Below are 24,923 nucleotides of genomic sequence, written 5' to 3'. Positions count from 1 at the left end.
TTACTGGCTACCAGTGTCGGCTCATGTGACCCGTGATTCATTCACGTGTTTATCTTGTCACTTGACTGAGGATTTAGTGAAGAGTTGAGGCAGACATGCACACGTACAAGCAAGCACTCATTGTGCACTCAAACACATACTGCAAAGTACCACAAAACAAATCTGTGGTCAAATTAGATGGTAGCCAACACTACCTCAGTGCAGGTGAGCCCTCATTTCCCCTCATTGGCCATTATAAACAAACTATGTATTTATATGTATATACAGTTATGTAGGCTATCCACCCCATTCACAATGCTTAATCCCTGCCTTGACATGTAACCTTTTCAAGTCTTAACCACACATTCCCCAGTACTGATATGAGTTATCTTGTATGATCTTTTTACTGTACCTGTGATTGTGGATGCTTGTCTTTGACCATTCAGTTGTCCTCCCTCCCTTCCCTTTAACCTCCCCATGTCCCTCCCTCCATCCTCTCATCCCTCCTTGCCCCCTTCCTCCTCTCCTGTAGATCACACGGATGCAGACAGAGAACAGTGCGCTGCGGGGGGGCCAGCAGGTTGGGGGGTCAGCTGGCCATGGGGTAGGGGGGCCTGGCGGAGTAGGAGGAGGAGGAGGGGGAGGAGGCCACAGGCAAGGTGGTGGGATGAGAGGAGGAATAGGCGGAGGGGGTCTGGGTGGGTTTGGGCCAGGGGTGGAACCCCCGGGGCTCTCGGTGCCCTCCTCTGTCGCCCCCCACTCCCATCCCCACCGGAGGGACCGCCAGGCCTTCTCAATGTACGAGCCAGGAGCGGCCCCCGGCCCCACGGCCCATGGTCCCCCAGCCCTGGACTCCCTGGCAGCACGCCTGCAGCCCCTCAACACACCCAGCGTAAGTTAGAACTCCCCCGGCCCCTTCTACTTCCCACCTTCCTTTGGGTGGCCCTGATTGGCTCTCTTTAGCCTGACTGATGGGCGATAATCCAATCCTGATCAATCTGTTTCCTTTCAACTTTTCTCTTACCCTGCATCTCAGTTCCCGATCCTTCTCTTTGAAAGGTCCAGTTGTGCATGATCCCCATTTAAATGTGAGAGTGTAATTTGTCTGAGAACAATACGACCTCAGTCTAAGATTTTTAGCACCATAAAGGGGACGTGCATAACTGTGACGTTGACGGAGAAAGATGGAAAGTAGGGATTGTGTTGTCTGTTTGGTTGCCTGGTGACGCCTCTGATTTATCCGCACTCTAGCCTGCTCTGCAACCTTTGACCTTTTGCATTTTCAACCCTTTTTTACCTCCCAGCTCTCCTGCTTTTGGACAGCTGCATAATTTAGGAGTTGCTATGATCTCACACGTACACATAAAGGGAAGGAAATTTCAACCAGTTATATTATTCAGCAGCATTTAGCCTATAGCAACATCTATGAAAAACACCACTCCTCACCACTACTGTCAACCTTTCTATGGAGACCTCCATGGAGTCGTGTCCAATTCACCATCTTTGTACACAAAGATTTACCTGTTTGTCTGTTTTCTGTCTGTCTGTCTGTCTCTTCACCTGTCTGTCCCTCGCTCACTGCAGTGCAGCCGTGCATCCTCTGGATGTAAGCATTCTGTCAGTCATTGCCTTGTTTGCCATTTCATCAAATGTAGGATTCCCTCACATGCAACTATACACCACTTCTGCTTGTTATGCATCTAATAATGGAGATCAACATTAGTGTAAAAAACATGTAGTCAGTTTAGATGCTCTGTGTGATGTGTAGCTGTTCATCACCAGTTTAGCTGACAGTGTTGTTTGAATTGCAGTGTTGGATAGCTATAGAGAGTAGTGTTGATGGGATGATGGGTGAGCTGCCGAGTTGATCTGGCGCTGCTCTCACTGGCTCATTCATCTTGGTTTTCCTGCTGTTTATAAAAACATCTCTTCTCTCTGTCCCCACACTCTTTTTTTTTTTTTTTTCCTATTTCTTCATCCATCTCTTTCTGCTAATCTTTCATCCCCTTCTCTATCCGCACATCTCTTTCTCTTGTCTTTATCCCTTCATCTCTCTCTTCCTCTCTCCGTCCTTGTGCTTCCCTCTTTTCACAGGTAAGGAAGGGTGGTACAGGGGGTCCGGCGCCATATGGTGGCCAGCATCTGTCTGGATCTACAGAGATGGGCAGATACATGGTGAGCTCTTACAGTTTTAAGTTTTTGATTCTAGACGGATTTTCCAACCTTCATGATCCCACACACAGTCTGTTTAGGAAGTTGAGATTATACAGGGGGGATTACAATACAGAACATAAGGCTAATAGCACAAACAAACAAAAGTAGAGCAACAGGGGTAGGTCATTGAGTCACGTTGGTATCATTTGTACAATTAAAAAGACGGTGCCAAATTGAGGAGTTAGTTGCATTCCAGTCTGTGTCTGTTTCTCTTATGTATTTTCCTGTTAGATCAGTTCAGGGAAATAGTTAGCTTTTCCATTTTATATATTTCCTTTATAATTCCAATCCAATCCCCTTGTGTTGGAGGCTCTTTAGAAAGCCACTTTCTAGTTAAAGCATGTTTACTAAATGTCAACATTATTATTATATATCATTATTGTCAGTATTTATCACTAGAATTAATTGTGAATGGGATATTTCCAAGATATATAGTACAGAAATCATGCTTAATCCCAAAACCCATTAGTAAATTAATCTTTTCTACTGTATCCATCCAATTGTTTTACAAATGTTCAGCCAGTCCTCTGCTGAAATGGTTACTTTAGCTTCTTTCTCCCTTTTGGTTTTAATCTAAAGTGTGGAATTCCCATTATGTAAGCATGAATAGAGTCTAGCAAGCAGTTTTCTGTTGAGTTTAGATTTATATGTATCAGTCAATATGTTAATTAGGTTTGTGTTAACATTCTTCTGTTGTCTTTATGTTGCTGTTAATGTAAGTTTTATCTGAAGGTATCTAAAGAAATCTTAGTTTTGTAAGTAATATTTATCTTTTAAGTTTTTGGAAGCCATTTAATCCCCCGTTATCAGAAATGAGACGGTATGTTGTAATGCCTCTTGGGGACCAAATGTTTTTTTCTATCCTGCATTTATATTACAAAAAAAACCTCTCATCATCCTGTTGCAAAGATAAAGAGTCTTCCCTCTCCTTACATTTGGCTGCAAATGGAAAAATCCCCAAATTATTTTCATATTTCAGAGAAGCAACCACGATTCATCTTTATTCAAAAGATTCATAACTGCTGATTTACCAAGCAAATTTTTTGTTGAAATCACGGGGAACAAACTTTGTGGGAGGATGTGTCCATTTCGCTCTGCAGGAGTGAGCAGCAGGAGGTTTGAAGATGTGGGTGATAATGGCACTGATGGTGCGTGTTGTTGCTGCGTTTCCCTCCCCAGGTCCCTAAACCAGAGAAGCACGGCAGTGGCACTGACAGTGACTATGACAACACACAAACGTACGACCTCTCGCTAAGGTCAGATCCACTGTACACACAAGGATGAGTGTGTTTGGAGATAGTTTTACTAATTGCTAGTACCAAATACCAATTATTTCCCGTGTTGTGTTTCATATCTTAGAATTTTATTCTGAAATCAAAGATGCACCCTCAAGACAAAATGAGTTCTGGCATTAAAGCCAAAAGTTGTCATGGGATTTAATCGAGATTATTAAGCATCTAAAGCCCTTAAACTATTTGCATAGTCTGTGTTACATAAGTATTTTGTCATTAAATTACCTTTACAATTGGTTCCCAAAATGTATATGCAACTCACTTATCACCCTATTTGCTGTAGTTTTGTGTTTTCTTACTTTGCAGTACTATACATCTGGACCAAACACAGATATGGAGGTTATTGATCCAACAGTTGTTATTGAGAAATACAGGACAAAAAGAGGGCAGTCTCTTTAAGATGTTGAACACTTGAACACAGTGTTGAGATGCTAAAGCGCCAGACTGATAAATGTCCTCTGTGACTGTCTGCTTTAGTCCAATGTGTTAATGAAGTCTATTTATGTTTTCCTTTTGTCAGTATGGGGCGCAGCAGTGAGGAGGAAGGTCGCGGGGAGTCAGAGGAGGGAGGAGGTGGGGAGGCGGTGGATCCGGACCCCACCCTGCCCTGCACAGAGGATGTCATACTGAAAACTGAGCAGGTGACCAAGAACATCCAGGAGTTGCTCAGGGCTGCTCAGGAGTTCAAACACGACAGGTAATACAGCCACTTTCTGTTGCGTTTTTTTAATAAAGCTTCAACGGTCTGTAAACATATTTTATGATGTCATCACCCTAAAACAAAGTTCTCAATTTGCTCCCCAGAGATGCAGGGTGCAGTATTGAAGTTGCTCGATATCGTATTACAGTCAGTGTTTTCTTGACATCTGGTGCAAAGATGTCAGACAATTTCCCCCATTCATAGGAGTGGGAACAAATCAGACTCTAGTAACTACCGTGGCATCTGTGTCAGTGTTTGTCTAGGTAAATTATTATTCTTTAGTGTTCTAAATAAAATGAAACAAGATTTTCATGATGAATACGCCATCCTGAGTAAAAATCTAACTGGCTTCCTCCAAAAACATGTATATACCCTTCATACTTTTACAGACTCCTACTCTTGTGGTATGTACATTCTGGTTAACCTCAATGTATTTGAAAAATCAGTGTGCTTTTAGAATTGGAGACAAACTGAAATCTTTACCCAGGAAGAGATGTTCATCAGGGTTGTCACTGAAACCCGACTTTATTTAATGTGTATAATGAACTTGCTGTTTAGTTGAATCAATGTGCTGCTCTTGGCCTCTCCCTTCTAGCTGAAGATGTGTGGTATCTGTTTTATGCTGATGACCTTGTTCTACTATCGGCTACTGAACAAGGACTAAAGCAACAGCTGGACATGGTAGAAAAGTACTGCCACGAGGAAAGCACATGTCATGATTTTTGAAAGACGCCCCAGGTGTCAGGAGAACAAATACTAGTCCACCATAAATAGTCACATAGTTGAACATAGTATTTGGTATACCTACCTTGGTATAACGGCATTAGTTTAAACATGGGCGTAAATATTGCAAAAGAAAAACCTTAAAGAGCTCTAAATGCAATTAAGAGAAAATGTTATAATTTCCGAATTCCATTTCAAATTTTGATTAAAATATTTGATAGTGTCATTGCGCTGGTAGTGAGGTATGGGCACTCAGTCATCATAGCTATACTTGTTGGGACTAACATCCAACAGAATCTTTACATGAAGAATTCTGCACATATATTTTACACGTACACTGAAAAACACCAACAAATACAGCCCACCAATGTCCCCCAGAGCAATCTTCTTTTTGTTATTTATTTTTTTATCAGAACTTCTGTTACATTACCTTGTGTCTTGTGAGCGACTAATTTAAAAAAACAAATGTCTCCCCACTTTAGCTTTGTTCCATGTTCTGAGAAGATCCACTCCGCTGTCACTGAGATGGCTTCACTTTTCCCCAAAGTAAGTTACCCCACACTCATGTTTCATTTTTCCCTTGGTGCGTCCCCTTCTCTTTCTTTGTCTGGGTGTTGCTCTCCTTATCTTCTTCGATCTGTTTACACCCTCCTGCATCCACCTCGTGATTTGAGTTCTGGTTCCCTTCATTTCTCCATAGCGCCCGGCGTTGGATGCAGTCCACTGCTCCCTACGGCTGTTGGCTTCCAGTGCCTCGCGGTTGCAGGTGGAGTGCCGTAAGGCGGCGCCCTCGGAGCCTGGGGCCCCTGCGGTGGACTACCAACTCCTTACCCAGCAGGTCATCCAGTGCGCTTACGACATCGCCAAGGCTGCCAAGCAACTGGTCACCATCACCACTCGTGAGAAGAAGCAGTGACCCTACAAAATGCATGGGCGGAGAGGAAAGAGGGAGAGAGGACGGATCGATGCACGGGTGGACTAGGAGGGACGGGAAGGGCTTGTAGGAGAGGAAGAAAGATGCAAAGATGATCACACTATAGATGGGAGGACGAGGGAGGGGGAGTGATTGAGAGAATGATGGGCGCGATGAGGGAAGGAAAAGTTTTGAATATGCATGAAAGCAAAGAGGAATGATTGTTTGGTAGAAACACTACAGAGGACAGAGAAAGGAAGAATCCCACAAGTGTGGAAGTGAAAGTAAGGGAGGACGAGCGGAAGGATCCAACATGGAAACTGAAGCCTGCTGAGACCTAAATGAACTGTTGGAATCAGATGTGTATGATAAACCGCTCAAACTGTGAGAAGCATACGTGAAATACAACGGTGGCGATGTACAGTGCACTGGATCCTGAGATGTTATACCGCTTTATTTATTCTCACCTGTCACTCGTCATCCCTCCCTCTCCCTGTTTACCTGAACTAGGGAGGAGGTGTGTGCTGCGAGAGAGGGAAGTAGATAGGCCGACCATGACAATACTCCACGCCATCTCCGTCCCTCAATTCCCCTCTGGCCCGCTCCTCTACCCCCGCCACCCTCCTGCCTCTCTCTCTCTCCTACCAGACATAGGGCCTCTCTGTCTCCTATCCCGTCCCAGACAGGATGAGCTTGCGGTGCAGAGAAGGAGCTCAACCCCACACCACGTCCCACCCAGGCTCTCAAATGCTTCCTCCTGGGTCAGCTTCTGCAGGGGGCTCCAGCTTCTCTCACACCCGACACCCCCCTGTTGTTGGTGGTACACAGCATGATCTGGCATGTTTTAATTTCTTTCCTCTCTCTCCTTTGTCTTTTTTTTTTTTTTTTTTTTCTTTTGAACATGCAGATTAGTTTGGTCTGCACCTCTGAGGACAAAAATGACAAACAAAACACTTACACTGGAATAATTGTGATTTAATGTTGTTGTTTACCATGCCTATTGTTTTTTTTTTGTATTGATATTTTTACTGGCTGTCATCTTGATTTAACTGTTTATGTATGTTTATTTTACTGTCTGAAATATGATTCTCATTTAGTGGAATAGGGAGACAGGTGGGGAGTATGTGCTTGACCTCTTACTGGGATTTAAGTAAACATGCGTGCAGACACACATGTAAAAGAAATAACCTGTGAAATGTTCCTCAACATTTTTCAAGCACTCCTTTTCTGGGGTGACAGTTTTTTTTTTTGTTTTTTGTTTTTTTTCATGTGATATATCCTGTAGTCTGCCAAGGGGGTTGAACAGTTGCCAAAGGTGGAGAAGGCGTTGGGGGGGACATTTTGATTTTGATTTAGATTTTCCGTCAAGCCAAAAGCCCCTTTGTGCATGATGACAGGACCTGTATCAATTGCTCTTTTCGTGTATCCTCACCTCAACTGTCTTTTGGGGATTGATTTGTCTTACAATTTGCCTCATCTAACAGAGCCAGTGGAATCATCTCAGAATCAATCGCATATTCATTTTTTGATGTGCCAAGCAGGATAATAAAATCACTTGGTCCAGTTTGTGTATGAGGATTAACCCTCTCCACCACCACTACCACTAGTCTTGCTTTAAAGCAGTATTTTATTTACATGGCGTCTGTGCCTCCCACAGCAGCCATCGATTTGCATGCATGTTAACAAATGTTCAGTCGCATTATGTTGATACATATAACTGGGATGTTGCAGTAAAGCTTTAAGTAGTCCTTTGAAAAGCTCTAGATCTAGCAACCTGGAAAGTAAACATGGTGCGAGATACTCACCGCATCATTTAATTTGAGAAAATGTGCTCATTTGAAATGGATTTAGCCATCTCAAGTGCGCTTGATTCAGTTTGCCATGTATTATTTCCACTTTTTAGACTGTCTGGCAAGCACAATCAAGCCCACCGAATGGTTCTTCGTCACGGCCTGCTGATCTGGGCCACAGAAGTCACTTCTAGCTCACTGTCTCTGATCTCTGCCAAAGGGGAGAGAGCATTGGGAACAAATTTTTTTTTTTCTTCTTCTCAAAAAGATAGCGCACTTAGCCTCTGCTGTAGGTTTAAAGCTTGTTGTACTGTGCCGAACAAATGTGGTCATATCTGTAACAGAGGTTGCAGGTGGGACCTAAATGTATTTCCCAGCTGCCAGGATGGCCCTCTTCTAGTTTAGAGTCACCTGTAGCCCTTCTTCAATGATTGTGACACAACACCGTTTCTCAAAGTGTTTGTGGCCTTTAATGGTTGATTTTGCTTGCATTGGTCCATTCTATAATCATGCTCAGCTCTCAGAAGTCCTCTGCACATTCAATTTACTCACCGGACACATTGACCTCATCCTTCACACGGCGGTGGCGTCGCAATTTGTCTCTTGTATTGCTGCCTTTTTGCAAGAACCAATTAGACCTTAATTAGCCCCAAACACTTTGAGGGATTGATGCTAGACCACCTTCAGCACTTCTCTGTCCACTTTATTCATGTTTTGCCCACCCACCCACATACACAGATGTCTCTGTAGTGGAGGTTGAGATGTTTGCTTTGTTCCCTGTCAAAACAAGTCATATCCAGAAGACTCATGAAATGTATCATTGTTTGATATTGAATGCCTTTGGACATTATTATCCTCTTCTGTTTGGCTGGCTGAGTTACAGTGATGTCGTACTGACTGCAGGGACAACAGCAATACCACACACACACACACACACACACACACACACACACACACACACACACACACACACACACACACACACACACACACACACACACACACACACACACAAAGAAAAGCTTGTCCCTTCAATCACAATTGCCCAAGTTTTAGACTAGAGCCATATATATGAACATATATTTTCATGCTATATTTTATATTAAGCTATATGTTAGGGTTATGTCTGCCAGATATTTATGTCTATTTGTTGGCACAAGTGGGCTTCAGGCTATGGGACCTATTCACCAAATCTTCATTCATCTCTTTACTCTTGACACCAATGTACTTGTAGATATTTTAAGTCTTGTGAGTATGGTTATCCTGTGGTATTGTCCCCTTATGTAGTTATATTGTACATATTAACGATCCTACTAGAATCCACAGGAAGCAAAGAGTGAAAACAGTTTGATGTAGGCGATTACTCAACGGTGCGGACTAAGTTGCACTATTTTCAAACACCAGCTGGGTGAAGTAGGATCTATGTTATGTACTGCACTCTCCCAAAGGTCTTAGTTCAAGTACATTAGGTGCAGGATGCAGGGTTTGATTTGGGATTGGGCAATAGGAAAGGTCTGAAGCGCACTTTGGCTTAGCACTACAGTCATCTCAAAATGGCAGGAGAAGGGTCTAAAATGCACATGGCCTTGTCCTTCCTGGAGTTCGTAAGACACTACGTAGGGTGCCTCTAGTGTGAATGTTAAATGCTTCCGTCAGTTCATGTGCAACATACTTTCTACACCTCCATCGTGTCCAAAATTCAACACGTTTTCCAACTTAAAACACACACCCTCAACTTATCAGTTGGACCAAGCCTTGTACAAGTACAAACTTTACATTTGAAGCCAGTGAATTATACACACACACTTCTGATACTCAGCCATTGGCAGTGCACTGTGGCCTGTACTGTTGCTGACCCTGTGTTTCTTTACAGCTCTACACTTGGGAGATGGGTGTTGGGAGAGTTATCTTTTAACAGAAGACGTTAAAACTGTATAAAGTAGAGGAAACAATGACATAAAGGTCAATCGTAATGGAAACTCATAAGCTGTACATTTGTAATAAAATAGTAAAACAAGTTCATTGTCCTTTCTTCTTACTTAGTGGATGCTCACTCTAAGGGACACGTGTGTATTTACGTCTCTAATCGTCTTTAATGACAGTTTCTGTCGAGACAGTGTCCCCAAACCTTTCAGTATTAAGGGCAAAGTTTGAAGTTTTTTTAGCAAAAAATGCACATTATTTTATTGCTATAATGTGCATAACAGCTACAAGTATTGCATATTAGTATTGAATCAAATCACACAGTAATCACTGTATAAAAACACAAGCAATGGTTTTATAAACACAGAAAACTTTGCTTGCAGTTTTAATTGTTTTATGCCATAAATGTTGTTGTTTTTGCCTAAATTTGATTCTATCCTTAGGTTTTTCATTCTAAGATGATTACATTATGCCACATTAAGGCACATTTGATGATTTTCTGCACTCAATTGTGAAATTTGACTTGCCGAGTTCCCTCCTGTGGACCTTTACTAATTTAGCTTTGTTGAGTTGGTTCTAGCACAAGCTTTCAGTTTCCTAATGAAGATGTCCTATTCACTGCTAGTGCAGCAGCTTTTATTTTAATTAACAAGTTCTAGAAAAACTGACGACCTCAAATGAAGATGTATATAGTTTAGTCAGAATCAATATGATAGAAAATACATTTCATTTCAGCCTTCAAACAAATAGCCGTAATTTTATTGTAAATGCAGATTTCTTCCTTCTCAAGATGCGAGTACGATAAATCAGCCAATATATAGGTATCGGTGACCTAGAAAAAAGTTTGCAGTTATGTAGAAAGTTTCTCCATTACATGCATGGATGTCATCAGATATTTTAGACTCAAATATTGATATTATCATCAACCTTAAAATTCAGGCACTGGTCCGGGTATAACTGGTCAGATGCAAACATTTGCTTATGGTGTTAAAAGATAAAAGAAAACATCCATCAGAAAGCTGTTTCAAACAGCAGTCCGCACACTCAACACTTCTGTCAAGGAATTTATTGTCTTTGTAAATCATGTTCAAAAAGGCCTTCAAAATACAGCCATTCACATGTTCGTACCACTGATTACCGCCCACAGCGTTGCTTAGAACAGCAACTTACATATTCACATACCACACCTTCACAGGTAAAAGCAACACGATATTACTTTAAAAACTACTTATAAAAACAAAATGTAAACACAATGAAAACAACCATCGGGTAGAAAAACTATCAAGACCAGAACTGGAGACTTTATATTGATTAAATGGAGTGAGCAAAATGAGGCCCATACACTGTGCTGTGCAAGAGAGTATGATCAGACAATGTTCTGACTAATGTTTTGTAATGTCGTACAATTATATTACATTTGTAGGTCGCTAAATAAAACCTGAAGGGTTCTCTTTGGACTTTTTAAAGTATTATTTATGGGGATGTCCTGAGGGGTCAAAGGACTGATCCAGAAAAATATACAATAGTATTTTTCTGTTAATGTTCTTTGATGGTTGTTATTTGGGAAATGTACTTTTGGACTACTGCTGCTTCATCTGTGTTCTGGATGTATACACACTCACTTTGGATGGTCCAATTTTTTTTCTGTTCTCATTTCCACAGCTTCCTTCACAAGAAGACAGAGGGCCTGTTTACACCTGGTATTAACATGCATCTTGGGTGATCCGATCACAAGTGGACAGCTACAGGTTTGACTGCACCGAAGACCTATTGAAGACGCAAAGAGATGTGATCACAGACCACATTCGGAGGTGGTCTGGGCCTCATATGGCCACATTCTTTTAGCAGTGTGTACCACCTACTCAGCTGACATCCTCTGCATAAGCGGAAGTACATAGTCATTTGCAACAACAGCGCCATTTAAAGTGCAAAACAACAAGAAAAAGCCACAACACGCACAATGGATTCTTGTTGATGAAGTACACATGAAACATGCTGTCTAATGTCCACTGGCTCCTTTCATCTCTGTGCAAAGTTTCCAGATGGAAAGTAACGCTAGCTGCTGCTAACTGTTGTTGCCATTAGCTAGTTAGCTCAGTTAGCCGTGCAGCTAGCGGTCCTATTGACGCTAGCTGACTCTGCCCGCCTGTCTGCCTGCCGCACACTGGTAGCTCGGAAAAGCAGTTTACACCCTTAGCACATAAGCTTTGGTCCACTAATAGGACCACTAGCTGCATGGCTAACTACGCTAACTAGCTAACAGCAGCTACAGTTAGTAGCAGTTAGCGTTACTTTAGAAACAAGTAAGGCTATTTGTCCATCAGGAAACAATTACATAAAGTATGATCCAGTTTCACCCAAATCAGGGAATAGTTATAAAGTTGTGTTTTTGTACAGGAGTAAGGCCCAGCCTCCAGACATGCCCTGCCCCGGCGGCATGTATCGTTTTCCCAATCTAATTTTAGTCTCATTTTTTTTTCTACCTTGTTAAACAAATTGATTATAAGGAAAATTTTGCACCTGCTAACAATAAAGCATGTGCTGTAGTGTGTGCGCGTCCCAGCATTTGATCTGCATTCATAAACCTATGGACGCTTATTTTCATTTCCCTGTGGAAATTCAGGGGAATCCAATCAAATGTTTACTGACGGCTTTTTCAGAGGTGTGTCAAGCAAGTCAGAGACTCTTTTGAATGTCCTTCAGAAAGAAAAAAGCTCTCAATAAACTCCACATGAAGCACTGCTGCAAAAAAATTTCCCACGCTTTTATTTTGGAGGCACAATCATCTAAGAAGTGATTGTGTGACTAACTGTAGCTGTCATGACTGAGACCTATTTCAGCACCAGCCACTGAAATTTTTTTATTTTTCTGCTATCAAAGCAATCTGGCCGCGGGCCACCTATTGCCGACCACTGGTGTATGGATTAGATCAGATTATAGACAATTTGGAATGCTTCCCTAATATTGAGTTGCACCCATTTTGCGCAACCCATGTCTAATTTGTTCACAGTCTTTTTAATTGACAGCCAAGCTGTTGCCAACATTGTGAGGACACAAAGTCCACTCTTTGCCTCCTCAACATGCAGCGAGACTTGGATGCATTCTTGGGGATAATTCCTTCATTTTTCTATGGATGTTCATCTGAGCTGGAGGAGCTGGGCAGAAGAACACACTCCTGTCTTCTGCTCCTTTTCCGCCTCCTCTTCGCAATTCGTAGCCTCCTGCTGATCACATCTGCAGGACACGCACACAGATAAACACAACATATTAATTAAACTGCTTTAGAATATAAAGAAAGGCACGTTAAGGCATGTTACCTCCACCGAAGAGGTTATGTTTATGGTTCTTAGCATGATCTCTTCAAAGTAAGGACTGGTGATTAGTTAAGTTAATGTGATCAAACTAGTTCACAGGATTGGTCAGAGGATCAAAACAGCTCTCTGATGACTGAACCTTCTGTGGTCCACCTACCTGCCACACTGTCGTAGTCCTGCTGTGGATCGTGCCAGTAAAGACTGGGCGCGGTCCTCCAGTGACGGTACAGGCGTGTGTGAAGCACTGACAGGGTCAGCAGCACCAGCAGGAAGCCCAGTGCTGCTGCTGCCCACACTGCCTCGTCTGTCCTTGGGGTCCTCGGCAACCCCTTATTCACAACAGCGGCCCGGGCCGCGGCCCTTGAGTTCTTGTTGCAGTCACAGTGTTCGCCTTCTTTGCAGCCGTCACAGTCTTGGCTGTTGGGCGGGTAGGTGGCTGGCTGTGGGTGCTGGTGTTGTTGTGGCTGGGGCGGAGACTCCAATTGGGATTTGGAAACAGAATCTAAGCCTGTCTTTTTACTTTTGCGGTGCGAGTGTGTGTCACTGTGTGTTTGTTTATGTTCCAACTCTCTCTCTTTAACATCTACTGTTTCATTATCCTTCACCATGGTGCCTGCTGTGTTGTCTTTATCAGATTGTTTCACTTTGGCTTCCACCTCTTCCACTCTGTCTACAACAGAGTCTTTATCCCTCTGTCTGGATGAGTCTGTACCTTCATCTTTGGAACTGAGGGTCAAGGCTTCAGGTCTGGCAGTATGGTCATGTCCACTGTTCAAGCCATCTGCAAGAACATCCAACCCAGCAGAAGGGTTTGGGTTTCTGAGGGCAGGCTGTTGTGACGTTGTCTGTAGCATTAGCCTGCTTTTCTGAGACTCAGACGCCCCAAATCCTAAATATTCAGCTCTAAGTGAAGTCTCAGACATATTTGAGCCCAAAGAAGTTGTGGGCCTGGGTTTAAGGCTCTGATTTATAGTTTTAGACTGAGAAGGAGCTTTCCTTGGACCAGGATGATCTGAGAGAATCCTGTTCCTTGGACGAGAGTCTGCTGATGGTCCAAGTGTGTTGCTGTTGTTCTGGGCGTCCCCTGTCCTGTTGAGGGTGGTTCTGCTGGTCTGGTTAGACAGAAAACTGGACACCGGAGTTATTGTGTTTTTACTCTCGCCATTATCCTTAACATCCCCCCATTTTTCTCTAAAGGCTTCTCTTATCTGCCTGCTTTTGCCTTCCTCTTTAATTTGTTTCAAGCTATTCTTCTTCATGTTGGACTCCAGCTCTGTCTCCATCGCTCCATTCTGCAGAGAAGAGATGGTCTGCTCACAGCATCGCCTCAGATCCTCCTGGGGATTTATAGTAACAGCTACTTAGAGACATTTTAAAAGACTACTGAAATGACTCTTGTTGGCTGCTTTCATTGTAGCGCATGTAAAATTCCCGATAATTAACGCTATGTAAACAAACAAGCAAAGTCGTCAGTCAAGTCTCCAAACCTTCATCTTTGCAGAGTGTTTCTCTGGATGTGCATGTCGTTCCCTGTGCTGCTCTGCTGACCAGGTTAACAGCAGGTTGTACTTCCTGCTCTGGCTCATGCCACCGCACTCATTTCGTGTGGATGTTGTGGTCTCCAGCCAATCACAGACCTCTGTAGAGGCCACGGTGGACAGCTCTAAGGTGCGACCCCAGGACACTAAGGCTATTGGCTGAACACAGAGAAAACAGTGAACATTCACACCCTTTCTTCCAGAGGCAGAAACTTCTAATTTATTAGTCATGGTACACTAACAGACTGTAATAGCCCTCTAAAGTAATCCCTACCCCTGCCCTCAGCTACTGTAATGTAATTTACAGGTACTTGTTTAAAGACAGTAAACAACAAATATATTAATTTTTATTTAAAAAATTTGAATTAATTTAAGTTACTCTTTAAATAACTCATAGGTGTATGTAATGCCTGATTTTTGTGTTGTTATGAAAAAGTGTAATGCTGCTGTTATGAAAATGAATAGAGCTAATGTTGAGGTCATTTAATCAGAACTTGTCCATCATTGTCAGTATTTAAGTCGTTTATCATTATTGTTATTATTTTTTCTATAATAATTATGTATAATATCAACTGAAAATCCAGAGGGGATGTTTCACTATTAGCCCTTGGGGACTTCTTACCTCTCCTGCATAATTCATACAGCGTATTTTTATTTGTCTTTTGTGCTACTAAATAGATAAATAAATAGGTTGAAACACTGGAACTGGCTTGCATGGCATCAATGCATGTTTCAGTCAGAATCAGTAATGCACAGTAAAACTAAAAAAAGCATATATAGAACCACAAGAGAACATGTTAAAATATGAACATGAGTGTATAGTGTTATTCATTAACAAGCACTCCTAACAAGGGGCACATTAAGACTTAAAGGTTCAGTGTGTAAGTTTTAGTGGCATCTAGTGGTGAGGGTTGTGAATTGCAGTCAGCGGCTTATGGTGCATTCACGTGCTCCTCAGATGGTCCTATTTTCCGAGCTGTGAAGTAGTTCTTCCGACTTCAGTGTGTGTTCATATGCACTTAAGTCATAATGTGGGATCAACATGGATGCTACTACAAAGATGTGTTAGATTAGCACTATCAGAGCACAACACAATCTAATATACACTATATTGCCAAAAGTTTTGGGTCGCCTGCCTTTACATGCACATGAAGGTTAGTGACATCCCATTCTCAATCTGTACGGTTTAATATGGAGTTGCAGCTATAACAGCTTCAACTCTTCTAGGAAGGCTGTCCACAAGGTTTAGGATTGTGTTCATGGGAATTTTTGACCATTCTTCTAGAAGCACATTTGTGAGGTCAGGCACAGATGTTGGACGAGAGAAGGCCTGGCTCGCAGTCTCCGCTCTAATTCATCCCAAAGGTGTTCTATCATGTTGGGGTCAGGACTCTGTGCAGGCCAGTCTCCACACCAAACTCGCTCATCTGTGTCTTTATGGCCCTTGCTTTGTGCACTGGTGCGTAGTCATGTTGGAACACGAAGGGGCCATCCCCAAACTGTTTCCACAAAGTTGGAATCACTACAGCTAAAACTTTCGGTAATATAGTGTATATGTCATATAAAATATGTATTTGCATTATTTGATTTTGCACAAATCAAAGTTCTTTATACTTCTTTATGTCCTGTCTTTATTTCTGTTTGTGCAATCAAGATTTGAGGGGAAAAAAAGATAGTGATTATTCCGACACCACATGAATGCACCATCAGTTACTGCTCACCCCTCCCTAACCAAGCGTGCAGAAGAAGCTACGGTGACCGTAGTGCTCTTGTGTTAAATAATACATTTGGGCCTCCATTTGTTCAAATTTCACTTCTTTTCTTACTTCTAATAAACCAGTCGACTACTACTACTACTACTACTACTGTTACTTCTTCTTCTTCTACATATTCAACATAGTGACGAAACGCACAACATGGCGACTTCCATGTAAGAGGACCCGTGGTGTATGTAGATAGAAATGGCTCATTCTAAGGTAAAAAAACATAATGGTTCATTATGTAAGGTCTTATACACCACTGCAAACATAGTTTTACATATTATATTGCATTTCAGTCAATAGATCCTCCTAAATAATACACACTGGACATTTAAGAACATGACAGAACCAGAGAACCAGAAATACTGGTAACAAGAACTGCAAGGCTAAAAGCTGTATTGAGAAGTTTCAAATTACATGTTCTTCACCTAAATTAAGCCTGGAGATGAGCTGAGCACAATGAAAAAAGCACATACACGAAAGAGTAGACCAAAGGAGAAACAAGGACCATATATTTATAAAAGCTTTTCAGTATTATCCTATTCTTTCATTTTGGGCAAGACAACAGCTGATTATAATCACATCAACAGTACACCATCATGCATAAAGAATGTGACAGGTTTTTCCTGTACACCTTGGCAATTTTTATGCCAACTTTCCACAGCCTAAAGTTACATGCCTAAAGCCCAACTTTTAAATCAGTTGTTATATCGCTTGACATTAGACTGCCTCAACATACATCTAATCTTTTGTCTTTGTTTAAGATTTGTGTAGTTTTTCCTAATAATCCTAAAAGGCTTCCTATATTACTGCTGCTCCTCAAACAGTGTAAGTCTCATTCACACTTACATAAAGGTTGTTCAACCCTTAAACGTGGCTTTAGAGATAACTAATAGGCCTGGTTTTACTTCATTAACGGATAGGTCTATTTGTGAAAGGTATTGAGTTACGCCTTCAGTTGTGCTCGGGAGTTAAATCTAACAAAGACATGTCATCAGATCACGCAACGTTCAAAATGTTTCAACACATGAACAGGACATTATGCTACCTTAAAAAGGAGAAATATTGTTGCTCTACAGTCCCTTACTGCCTTTGGTCGGTTAGAGAACAGAAATAAAGGGTTTGTCTCACCGTTTGTTTAACAAGCAGTGGATGTGGGGTGATGACGTAGTCAGGCAGACAGGAGCGGGCCAGGACAGACAGAAGTAGACGCTCGTGGAGAGGAGCACAGGGATGGTAGAGCAAAACAGTAGCTCCATGCTGGAATTTACACAAAAACACGCAAGCACACATGTGACTATCACTGTCCCCGTGCTCTACCACAGGGTTTCCATTGACATTTCACAAGCATTTATGACACTCAACAGCTATAACTAAGGCTAAGTGCTCAAAATAATATAATTCCCTCCTTGTTTGTTAATAATGTTTTTCAGCAGATAAAGATTCCTAAGAGGAAAATGGCTGGTGTCCTCTGTGGAGGAAAAACAGCCGACAACCACAAATTAAAGTGTTAAACTAGCTGAGATGTGCAGTGCAGTCTGGCGCTATGGTCTACAGTGGCCCATTAATAGAAATCCCTGACATGCCATTGCTGTTTGTTAAATCCCTGATATTCAAGAATATCCATTTTAGTGACAGCCCTGCTACCAAAGGTCCAAACAGGCAGAATGTGATTGTTGCCAGACTTCCCTGTATTACTCTTAATTTAAGTCACAAAGGCACAATACACTGATTGTGTCTGAAGTCCAGAGTGTGATGCATTGGAGCTAAAACAGATTGTTGGATTGAGAAATAACACAGAAGGGACTGTGGGATATTAGGTAACTCAGAAGAACTGGCCACCAGTCTACATATTCTACTGTCTACAACCAATTAACTCCTCAATGCTTCATCAACCTCATTCTGGAAAACAAAGGCATCTTAAATCATTCTGTGAACATCCAAAAATGCACCACAATACCATGTTGATTCTTTACTATGTTGTCACTTTTACATAATAAAATAGATTTTAGAGTTAAATAGAATTTAAATTACTCACAGTGCATCACATTATACTACCTGACACAGAGCATTACTTTCTGCAGCAACAAAATGTCTAAATGCTCATGTAACTGAGTGTTGAATGTGCAAACAGATAAGCGGGTGTTGTGGTCACTACCTGTATCTCACTAACTGTTACAGCAAAAACTGTCTCCCTCTTCATTAATTTACTTTACTAAGCAGAAACAAGAGATTAAATTGTTGTGAAAGTGCAGACGGAGGCAGAAGCAGCGCCTGCATGTTTGATATGGTGACTTACGTGCAAGTTACTGAGCCACCGTTGAGGAGGACAGTACAAGTACTCTCCACTCTCTGCCCTTACTGGTCTGTAAGCTCCACTACAACACACACACAAATAAAGACACACATCTTAATATCCTCTATATACACATGACAGTTTATATTACATCAGTTGATAACTGTATTACAGTATTACAAAGCAAAGAAAGGAAAATAACGACACTGCTATGGGTTTACGTGACTAAAGGTGTCCATATTCATGTGAGTACAGGTGTCTCCTAACTTGTGCTGGACCATCTCCCCACCTCATGGCAGCATTATATGCCTATCCAAACAGCGTTACCTGTTGGGAATGGTGTGGTTGTAGGAAATAGATTTATCCATGCAGATCTGCCTGGCTGGCTGCAGTGAAAAGAAATTAGGTAAATTAGATTTAACCATAAACACCCAGTCATCACCAAAACAAACACTAAGTTAGCGGCTGTTCAGTTTTGACTAATTAGTTGCTGACATCCATTACAAAACAAGGATGACGTTTAGCAAACTAGGGCTGCAAATGACACATTTCAATATATATAACAGCACTTCTCTTTAGCAACACTTTGTGTAAAGTTGAAAACAAGACAAAGCCTTTGATTCATGTGATGCATTACCGTACAATATGCCATTGTGCTTTGATTGGATTGATTGATTGGAGGAAATGGCCATGTTAAGATAGTGTTAGGTCAAAAGTTGGGGGAAACTCTCAATTTAAGTGCCCAGCGTCGTGTCCCTCGCCACGCATATGCACGTGTCTTTGTTTTATTATGATGACATTGGATGGACAATTTATTTCGTTGTGATCACACTGCCACCCTGTGATGTCCAATCCACGTCCAAATGCTAGTGTTTTCTAATATCTAAAAACATATATTTATGGCTTTTATACACAAAGTATATCTACATGTAAATTATACTCCTGTCTCATTGTTTAAAGCCTGTGGTGTTCGAAAGAGCAAAAAGTCTTTCTGCCACATGGGAGAAGTTGGCTTCCAGAAAGTCAGATAACGTAGTATGTTTGACAAAGTCCACTTCAAGATGAGGTCGTGTAAGGTGAACGGGTTGACTTCAGGAGTTTCAGGCAGGAGACCGGGGCTGGAGTCCGGTGTGAAAAGCTTTATTATTTGTTGACTTATTATTTTCAGTTGCTAGAGAATCCAGTAAAGACTTCCAGCTGATAGCCAGGTCACGTCCTAGACATTGGCACAACTTCCATTTTGTAACTATTTTTTAACCATGACTTGGACATATGGATTGGACGTTCAAACCACGTTCATTCAACCTCTAAATGTTTGTTGAGTGCTTGGTAAAGTGTTTACTCACCTTGGGATCATACACTGTGTCAATACTGGGAAGCCTCTGTAGATAAGAGACAGTGAACCCTGGTTAAATCACTGATAGAGCAACTTGAACAAGCCAAAACCTGATTCAGAGTAGGCTAGCAGCTGTACCTGATGTACTGAGTTTACCACAATAATTACTTTCCTATGATTGTTTAAACTTCCTGGCACCCAATCCCTGTAGCCCACCCCACCCGTTTTTTCGGGGGATGAATTATTTGCAACACTGATAATGAAGTCTGTTGAATCCACAGTTACCTGAGGAGACTCGGACCAAGCAGACAATGGACAGTTCCAATATACAGCATCCGCAGGCAGGTCCCTGTCCAAAGACAGCTATCACACACACACACACACACACGCACACAAGCGCGCACACGCACAAGCGCGCACACACGGAAATGTAGTGATTTTTAATGCCTCCAATAACTGAACATAAGTTACATGCTTGACACACCGGGTGATCCACGCACCAACAGACAGTAGGTAACGTTATAACATTTTAGTTACCTTTCCGTTGTCACATCCTGACCCCCGAGACTCGGAGACCGCGCACCGACCCAAACTGACCCACAGCGCGGCCAGCACAGTCACAGTCAGCGGCGGGGACGTCGTTTGGCTCGGCATGGCGACAACCGGTCAGTCACTCAAGTGTGACCCGATGTGGCTGAATGTCATAGCTTCCCTTTGGTCCTCTAGCTACAGAGAGACCGAGAAACAACTGAACTCCTCATAACTCCAAAACACGCATTTCCTTTGGCAAAGCACCATGGAGCGGTGAGACGTGGGGCTGTCGGCTAAAAAGGTAACCGTCCCACGGTGTCGCGTGCCCGTGTCCTTAAGCTAACTTATCTTCGTTGTCCTACTAATGAAGAATGCTCAGGAAATGTAACAGAAAGCGTGTGAACTTTCATAAACACTTCGCCAATGTACAGCTAATACACTATCAAGTTGTCTACATTATTGAAAGATAACGTTTTCCTGATACATTTCAGAATCTAACTGCTGTATCTTATTGTATCGCCTTCATTAGCTATGTTAATATCTTGTTTCTTTTTTCTATGCGTAATGTGTCAATTAGATTTGAGATGTTTTATGATATTATGTGATTATGTACGATCCAGTATTTGCTCTCTTTTCCCTTTTCACTTAAATTGTAATATCCTTACTTTTACTTTGAGAAAAAAAAAAAAATCCAATTTCCGGAATTACGCTGACTTTCTGGTGTTTCCGGCTAACTTTACTCAGCCTAATTACGGAAGCTGGGAAAGATCAGAAGAAAGAAGTTTGACTAGTAGGGTAGTTTACTACTTTGTGGCTATAACTTTGAATATCTTCTGGAGGCGACACAACAGCCTATATGACTTTATATGATTATGTCTCTTGCAGTTGGTATATGATTACTAGACCTAAGGAAAAACGACGTCCCTCTCTGCTACACAGTTCAAAGCCTAACGTTACTGTTGCGTCTGAGCTGCTCGAAATTAAGGGCAAACAAGCAGAGCTGCCAACTCTCACGCATTGAGCGTGAGACTCACGCAATTGACACTTTTCACACGCTCAAACGCCATTCATCAATTTTCTCACACATTGGAAAAACTATACCTTTATACCAGGGGGCATAGGCAGGGAACCACGGTGGTAACAAAGGCTATATGAGTAAGTCATAGATGAATAGCGAAAGGGAATTACGATCTGGGGAAGCCACAAAGTTTTTCAATCTGCATGTGTGTATCTTGGTGATGGATTTTGTCATGTCCTTCCGTTAGCACCGTGTTTACTGTTTTTTGCATACGTACGAGCTCAGTTTACATCAGTAATGCAAGCAGCAGTGTTTTGTAAGTCATTTTATTCTGCACAAAATAAAGTGTTAACCGCATGCCATGGCAGACCTGATTTTTTGCACCATTAGGCGTTGGAGACTTCAGATTCCTTCAAGTGGCTTATTTGTGGTACGATCGCCACTACATTTTGCAATATAAAAATGTATAATCTGAAGCACAGACTTACTCTGTTGGGAATGTGAGCTGCACAGAGCTGCTGATGTTAACGTGAGGATTTGTGGTGAAGTGCTTTTAGTTAGTTTCATTTTGCACAGGTCTCATCTATACAGACAGGTTCTGTGTCTGTCTGTCTGTCTGTCTGTAATTGATGACATTATTCTCACAAAAATCTTTATGGAGATATCATATAACATAGATGCAAAAAGTTTTGAACATTCAGTTCAGGAGTTTCTAACGGAATTAAAATGAATTAATTTATCCTTGAGGTGAAAGGGTGCCACATTTAAAGAGGAACTTTCCCAAACAAAGACACAACGAAGAGGGAAGACTAAGTCATGAAAGAAAAAGAAATACAGAATACTTGAAAGCCATACACCTACTGAATTATATTGTGGTATATTTTACATTTTAAATATTTATTTTAGTCACCTGCTGCCTGAGTTTTGTGTTTCCGTTGACATAGCCTAGATAAAAACATGTCCTCCATAAATTGATGCAGAAAAGGCAAGAATTGATGCAGAAATGTTCACCAGAATGCAGGAAATTAAGTGTTTAATGCTAAAACTTTGCTGGGGGATGACCCCCCACACCCTCCCTCTAAATAAATGGCTCCTCCAACGGAAAACCTATACTCTTTCTTATTATGAACTAACCTATAATATTCCATACATTCTCTAGAATTAAAAGAAATACAGTCTCTGGTTTTGACACATAGATTCTGGGGGGAAGACTCCCCAATACATGATTTGGTAGACATTAAGGCTATCATGTCTGGAGGTTGGCAAGTACCCTGATCACACTGATCAGACCATGATTATTGACTTGGCTTTTCATCTACACATACATGTGGCTGTGACATGCACATTAAAGAGTGATGACCCTGACCCCTGCGGTGGGATATAACACAGAAGGCCTAAAATGAACCAACCTCCAATACCGAATCTCACTCAAAACTAAATTGAAAAGTTGGCAGCCCTGCAAACCAGTTTATTCTCCAGGGGGCATATTTATAAAGATTCCTTATACAAATAGTTGCTCTTTTAAGAAAATCCTTGGAATAATTACGTTTTTAAGACTTTACCCAAGTTAGGACTAGATCTTGGTACTTAGACTGGCCAGCATTGACAGAAATGGCCATTCCCACGTTAATGTCAAATAGATTAAGTAGCCTACTAAAATTTACCATGATTGTTTATACACGTCTATGATTAGGCCAGTCGGTTTCACTCTTCTATGTCCATTATCGCTATAGGTTCACATCTGAAGGTCCGGTTCCTGAATCGTACCAATGTGAGGAGGATACATTGTTTCAGTTTTCCAACTGGTCCGGTTTGTGGTCACAAAGGCAAAACTCAGAAATTGTACACAAAGGCCATGTGGTGGAAATGGCGATCAATGATTGGTCATACAGTCGGCAGGTAAAGTAAACAAAACCCTCCAAATTCCTACCTGGATATCTTTATCCATTATAACTATAAGAATTAACAACTGTTTAACAGTAAGTTCCAATGATCTACTGATATTTTTTTTTTCTTTTTTGAAATAAGTCATTAGTGTGGACTGGCGACCTGTCCAGGGTGTACACCGCCTTTCGCTCGATGTCAGCTGGGATTGGCTCCAGCCCCCCCGCGACCCTGTACGCAGGATGAACGGTTGATGATGGATGGATGGATGGATGGAAGTCATTAGTGTATTTATTTTGTTTCTATATTTCTCATATAGTGTCATATATTTTCTAAACTCTACTTTTACACTATGACACTCTATTTGTTTAAAGGATAGGTGTCGATGTTTTGTCCATTCTCTGCACATACAGAAGATGGTTACCATTGCTTTGACTCAGTACTTTAGGACATTGGATTTGAGTACTGACTTCCAACTCTGAGGGTGTCCATATTAAGTGAAAAGTAGAGTAAAGGAGTTATGGACTTTTTTTTTGTAATTCTTTATTCTGACTTGCATCAGGACCAGGGCAGTTTTTCAACAGTTACAATAATAAAACAATGATAATAATAGTTGTAATAGAAATACATTGAGGAATGTAAAATAAACAAAATATGAGAATTTTTGGGAGAGATAAAGTGTGAACTTTATAGAGTAACACAATATCACTGATTCAATCACTCAATAGGTAATAACCAACTATGTAATTTAATAATCTTCTCTTTCTGAAGACGAAGAAACATAGTAATCTTTTCCAAAACATACATGTAATTTACTCTAGCTTATCTCTCCACTCCTGTACTGTAGGGCGGACAGGAAGTAACCAGCTCCTCGTGAGTGCTTTTTTTACAAGCAGATATCAAAATACCAAACAAATATTTATCAGGTGGCCTTACCTGAAAATCAACATTTCCTACAAGTTATGTGGAAAATCGCCAGTGTTAAGTATGCTTTTCAGTGCTTTGGGAATGTCTCCCCAGAAGGGTCTTATCACTGGACACTCCCAAAATATTTTCCAGTGATTGGCTTCCCGAAATCCACACTTTCTCCAACATTTGGCCTCCCTTCCAGTAAGATGTGCTTTCTTCCTTGATTTAATAAGGGAACAAATAAGACACTTCCAACCAAACTCCTACCACACATGGGAGTTGGTGCATTTCCACTGGACTTGCACACATCAAGCCAATCATCATATGGTGTTGAAAAATTACCTTTGTTTTCCCATTTTTCTTCTATGTATTCTGTAATGTGGGATTTTTTATCATAAGGCCTTTATAAAATCTATAGATAACATCTCTATTTGAATCCTTTTGATAGGTACTGATAAATATTCTTAGTTATGTGATGTTCAAAATGATTCGGTAACTGAAGATTTCTATAAAAATCAGATTTTTCAAGGCCAAATTCTTTTCTCAGGTTTTCAAAGTTTTAAATCGTAAGAAAAACCATTGAATTATTTGTAACTTATGGTTATATCTGAGCAATTTAAACTAGAACCTAAAAATTGAGATTTCAGAGGCTGTTTGCTCAGTGAAAAAGGGGAAATCTCCAGGTAATGAAGGGCTTTCAGTTTAATTTAATTTAGCCTACATTTTTGGGACATTATTGAAAGTCTTTCATTTGAATTATTATATAAGAATGCACTGTAAAAAAGGAAATGTCCACAAGTATG

General features: G+C 41.2%; 2 protein-coding genes and 1 long non-coding RNA gene across 4 annotated transcripts in view; 2 read left to right on the top strand and 1 right to left on the bottom strand.

Annotated features, from left to right (window-relative positions):
• git1 (G protein-coupled receptor kinase interacting ArfGAP 1) overlaps positions 1 to 9,628 on the top strand; it is a 31,368-nt gene extending 21,740 nt beyond the window's left edge. For both annotated transcript variants that reach the window (XM_046074006.1, XM_046074008.1), the window contains 6 exons: positions 512 to 871; positions 2,074 to 2,154; positions 3,373 to 3,449; positions 4,006 to 4,182; positions 5,391 to 5,454; positions 5,609 to 9,628. In XM_046074006.1, coding sequence (XP_045929962.1) covers positions 512 to 871; positions 2,074 to 2,154; positions 3,373 to 3,449; positions 4,006 to 4,182; positions 5,391 to 5,454; positions 5,609 to 5,824 — 975 coding nt within the window. In that variant the 3' untranslated portion in view covers positions 5,825 to 9,628. The remainder of the gene's footprint in view (positions 1 to 511; positions 872 to 2,073; positions 2,155 to 3,372; positions 3,450 to 4,005; positions 4,183 to 5,390; positions 5,455 to 5,608) is intronic.
• Positions 9,629 to 10,585: 957 nt separating this feature from the next.
• On the bottom strand, positions 10,586 to 20,814 carry tp53i13 (tumor protein p53 inducible protein 13). Its single transcript, XM_046073970.1, has 9 exons — positions 20,316 to 20,814; positions 20,064 to 20,141; positions 19,789 to 19,824; positions 18,770 to 18,828; positions 18,446 to 18,524; positions 17,278 to 17,406; positions 14,336 to 14,545; positions 13,006 to 14,185; positions 10,586 to 12,768 (listed from the first exon to the last, which is right to left on the bottom strand). Exons 1-9 carry the CDS (start codon positions 20,430 to 20,432, stop codon positions 12,662 to 12,664), a joined length of 1,995 nt encoding a protein of 664 aa, XP_045929926.1. The 5' UTR covers positions 20,433 to 20,814; the 3' UTR covers positions 10,586 to 12,661.
• On the top strand, positions 20,295 to 23,402 carry LOC123985959. The gene is made up of 3 exons (XR_006828779.1): positions 20,295 to 20,610; positions 23,061 to 23,226; positions 23,356 to 23,402. It is a non-coding gene; the product is annotated as an uncharacterized LOC123985959 (long non-coding RNA).
• The last annotated feature ends 1,521 nt before the right edge of the window (positions 23,403 to 24,923 follow it).

Source organism: Micropterus dolomieu, linkage group LG17 (genome assembly GCF_021292245.1).
Source record: "Micropterus dolomieu isolate WLL.071019.BEF.003 ecotype Adirondacks linkage group LG17, ASM2129224v1, whole genome shotgun sequence".
Lineage (NCBI taxonomy): Eukaryota > Metazoa > Chordata > Actinopteri > Centrarchiformes > Centrarchidae > Micropterus > Micropterus dolomieu.
The sequence above is the reverse complement of the archived record's forward strand: the minus strand, read 5'-3'. Positions and strand labels throughout refer to the sequence as shown.